This window comes from Triticum dicoccoides, chromosome 5B (assembly GCF_002162155.2).
Source record: "Triticum dicoccoides isolate Atlit2015 ecotype Zavitan chromosome 5B, WEW_v2.0, whole genome shotgun sequence".
NCBI classification, from domain to species: Eukaryota; Viridiplantae; Streptophyta; class Magnoliopsida; order Poales; family Poaceae; genus Triticum; species Triticum dicoccoides.
This window is the reverse complement of record NC_041389.1, coordinates 437,101,249-437,105,426: the sequence shown is the minus strand read 5'-3', so window position 1 is coordinate 437,105,426 and position 4,178 is coordinate 437,101,249. Positions and strand designations below refer to the sequence as shown.

The 4,178-nt window shown below is 47.1% G+C and overlaps 1 protein-coding gene across 1 annotated transcript; it reads left to right on the top strand.

Moving 5' to 3' along the window:
• Positions 1-1,332: 1,332 nt before the first annotated feature.
• On the top strand, positions 1,333-3,458 carry LOC119309672 (serine carboxypeptidase 1-like). The gene is made up of 7 exons (XM_037585629.1): positions 1,333-1,834; positions 1,906-2,168; positions 2,255-2,473; positions 2,602-2,711; positions 2,859-2,951; positions 3,078-3,186; positions 3,279-3,458. Exons 1-7 carry the CDS (start codon positions 1,333-1,335, stop codon positions 3,456-3,458), a joined length of 1,476 nt encoding a protein of 491 aa, XP_037441526.1.
• Positions 3,459-4,178: the final 720 nt, after the last annotated feature.

Below are 4,178 nucleotides of genomic sequence, written 5' to 3'. Positions count from 1 at the left end.
AGTGCAGCCGCTCGGATGCAACACATGTGGATGCGTTTTTAGGCTCTCGTTCCCTTTGGGCCTTGCTTTTTACCTATATCCTTATTTCTTATTGGGCCAAACTTACACATATTTTGGCTGGTTCCGAACATTTTTTAAGGAAAAGACTAAAGGTGATATACTCCCTCCGTTTTTATTTACTCTGCATATTAGATTTGGTAGAAGTCAAACTTTATAAAGTTTGACCAAGTTTATAGAAAAAAATACAAACATTTAAAATAACATATCTATATGATGGGAAAGTGTATTCAATAATGAATCTAATGGTACTCATTAGTTATAATGAATCTAATGGTACTCATTCGTTATTGTATATGTTAATATCTTTTTCTATAAAAACTTTGTCAAAGTTTACAAAGTTTGACTTTGACCAAAGCTAATATGCGGAGTAAATAAATATGGAGGGAGTATTAAGTAGCAGAAACCCTTAGAAATCACGCTTTTATAAAATTTAAAACACATCCAAGTCCTGAGAGGTGCCAAAATCTTCTTCCTGGTGCATCCACCGACAGTGCATCGTGAGCAAAGCTTGTTTCCGCCTCCGGTCCTACGTCTTCGTAAAGCAAAATTCTCAAAATCCCGAGCCCTACCACTCAATCAAATCTATGGGGTCCCCGCCACCTCCTGTTGTCGAAACGATTGACGACGAAGAGGGGGCCCTCGGTCTCGTGGGGGAGTAGGGTAGACTGGCCCCGCCTGTCCCCTAGGTCACGGGTGCCAGGTAGGAGGAAAGTACGTTCTCTCAAGGAGACGCACGTCTTGTTGGTCTGGTTTGGGCTGCGTCCTGAGGGTGGCGAGTTTAGCTGTGTTACTTTTCTGTTTGGGCTGAGAGCATCTCACGTCCCTCTGCTTCGGTAGCCATGTTCACGCCTCCCGCGTTTGTATCATGCGTTGTATCACCCCTTACGCTTCTTAACTTCTTCTATCAATGAAATGATATGCAAGCTTTGCGTATTCGCGAAAAAAATGTGGGAGACGCATGTCCGTCAACTGTTGGTAAGCAGAAGTACTCGCACCTCAGTCTTGTCGTTTGGATTGTTTGCCTACAAGTGTCACCTCGGCATCAACGGCCAAGTTGGGTGTCGAGTTCATTGCTGTACGTATACGCCAAAAATGCCCGGCACTATCGAACGAAGATCAAGCATCGATGAGAAGTATGTATCTAGTAGCTATTAGCTAGCTAACTTCGGAGAACTCTAAACCGCAAAGTTTCTGCTTGGAATGTCCGAAATACCTACAACGTATCAGTATAAAAACACCAAGAAGATCTACGTAATTTGCTCGCAGCTTACGATGAGGAACAATACCATGTACTACGCGGTAGTAGCACTGGTGATCCTACTGGGAGGAGGATCGCTCGCGAATGCGGCCAACCAGAAGGAGGTGCTGAGGGCCTTCCTCAAATCGAGGGCCCAGACGAGCGCGAACGGGCCCGCGGAGCCGGACGCGTGGGCCGACCCGATCAGCAGCTTCCACCACCTTCCCACCAAGTGCGAGACCCCGCCGGCAGGCAACAGGGAGGCCGACAGGATCGCGGCGCTGCCCGGCCAGCCCCCGCGCGTCAACTTCGGCCAGTACTCCGGCTACGTCACCGTGAGCGAGGAGTACGGCCGCGCGCTCTTCTACTACTTCGTCGAGGCCCCCTACGAGGCCTCCTCCAAGCCGCTCGTGCTCTGGCTCAACGGCGGGCCCGGGTGCTCGTCGCTCGGCTCCGGCGCCATGGCGGAGCTCGGCCCGTTCCGTGTGAACCCTGATGGGAAGACCCTGAGCAGAAACAGGCATGCCTGGAACAATTGTGGGTGCCTGATAGATCCTGTTACAACTTCATGCATGCTGTGATCTCTGATGGTTTTTGGTGTCGTGCAGTGGCGAATGTGATCTTCCTGGAGTCGCCGGCGGGCGTCGGGTTCTCCTATTCGAACGCATCGATACCGAGCGGCGACACGAGGACAGCGGTGGACGCCTACATGTTCCTGCTCCACTGGCTGGAGAGGTTCCCCGAGTACAAGGGCCGCGACTTCTACATCTCCGGGGAGAGCTACGCCGGACACTACGTCCCCCAGCTCGCCACCGTCATCGTCGCCCTCCGCGAACTCGGTGCCACGGACATGAACCTCAAGGGCATCTTCGTAAGTTGCCTTCTAATCATGGCCGCCGGCGTTGTTAGCTTTGATCTCTATTGGTGGTATCTCTGACTAACAGAAATCGTCTGCAGGTCGGCAATCCGCTCCTCGATAAGTCCAATAACTCATATGGAAAGTTAGAGTTCCTGTGGAGCCACGGGGTGATCTCCGACGAGGTGTGGGCCAGCGTCAACGCGCCGTGCAACAACGGGTGCGACGACTCGTTCGATGAGGGCGACATCGATACGTACAACATTTACGCCCCGGTCTGCATCCAGTCGCCAGACGGGGGTATCCACCCCAGCAGCTACGTACGTACTAATGCACAAGATAGATGCGCTCTTTCTATTTTAGAAAACAAAAGAAAAAATTATCCAGCATTAGCAAATCAGAGGTGATGGTATACTGACTAATTAGCCGCTGTAATTAATTGATACAGTTACCAGGCTATGATCCGTGCATCGATGCCTATATCGACGCCTACCTCAACAATCCTGAGGTGCAGAAGGCTATGCATGCTAGAACCAACACCGATTGGTCAGAGTGCTCGTAAGTAACGCACTTGCTAACGAACTCTCTCTTATATATATTCAGTAGAGGCTGCGTATACTTGATATTTACCCTCTATAGATTTATAGTCAAATTTCATAAATTTTGACTTGGAACAAAACTAATATGCATTACATTTTGACATAGAGAGTCGTTAAACGGCTGGACCGATTCCCCAGTTTCCATGATGCCAACCATCGGTTGGCTTGTCGACAACGGATTAAGAGTCTGGATCTACAGGTAACTTTATTACTTCAAGCATTCATAGGTCCTTCAAAACACAAAATGGAGATCTTTTTTATTTCTGCCATAGTTGCTATACGTACTCACTCCTGTCTCGTAACATGGCGGCTAATTCGATGACAGTGGCGACATGGATGATGAGTGCCCGATTACCGCGACGAGGTACGCTGTCAGGGATCTCAATCTGACCATCACAAAGCCGTGGCGTCCATGGTACACCCCTGACAACGAGGTAACCGTGTATATGCAATAAACCCTACAATATGTACTACTACTAGTTTTTCGACTGGATTGTGTACTAAACTGAATTATGGGCAAATTTAGGTTGGAGGCTACGCTCAGCAATACGAGGGTGGGTTCACGTTTGCGTCGGTGCGAGGAGCTGGCCATTTCGTCCCTAGCTTCCAGCCCAAGAGATCACTTGTTCTTTTATACTCCTTCATGAAAGGAGTTCTGCCACCTGGTGCTCTGCCACCTGGGGTCTCAGAATGGAGCGGGGCCTAAGTTTGCAAGAGGCTGGAAAAACCAATTAGTCCAGCCGGACACAAATAAATAAGTGTGATATCATATCAAGGTCCCTGGTTAGATCTTGGAGAAGTTCTTTTGTAAAATGATTCGTTGTCCACCTTGTGTATGTTGTCCCCACAAATGTTACGGTTATTTATATTAACTCAACAATATAATGCATTATGCTTGGCTTAGTGTTGTTGAATAAATTCTACATGTAGTGCAGAAGAAATCGGTTAAGAAGTAATAAGGCATCGGCATGAGCGTTGATGGAGTACCTAGATTAGCGTTGATTACTAAACCGAAGGCTGAGGGTGAGATGGTCATTTATTTGTTAAACATTTTAATAAAAGATGGATCCAATTATATATACAAGCTATGCACAAAATGAGTAAGGGTCGGAGATCTGCAAACAAACGTAAAAGAGCATACGATAACTGATCTAGTGGGGGTGTGGACTACAAGTTAGTTTGGTTGGTGAACTCGCAGGTCGGCACATTAGTCTGTACACAAAATTATTGAGAAAAACAAACCAGTCTCATTAGATTTTTTGTTAAAAAAATTCATTATGTACTAGGAACACAATCATACTACATATATCTCAACGCAGAATAATTTTTCTTTTCAATGAAGGACACATTTATTGACTCATAATATAGCCTCAAGGCGTCAAAGAGCAAAGTCATCCATACCGAGTAGGTATGCTACATTTTGATG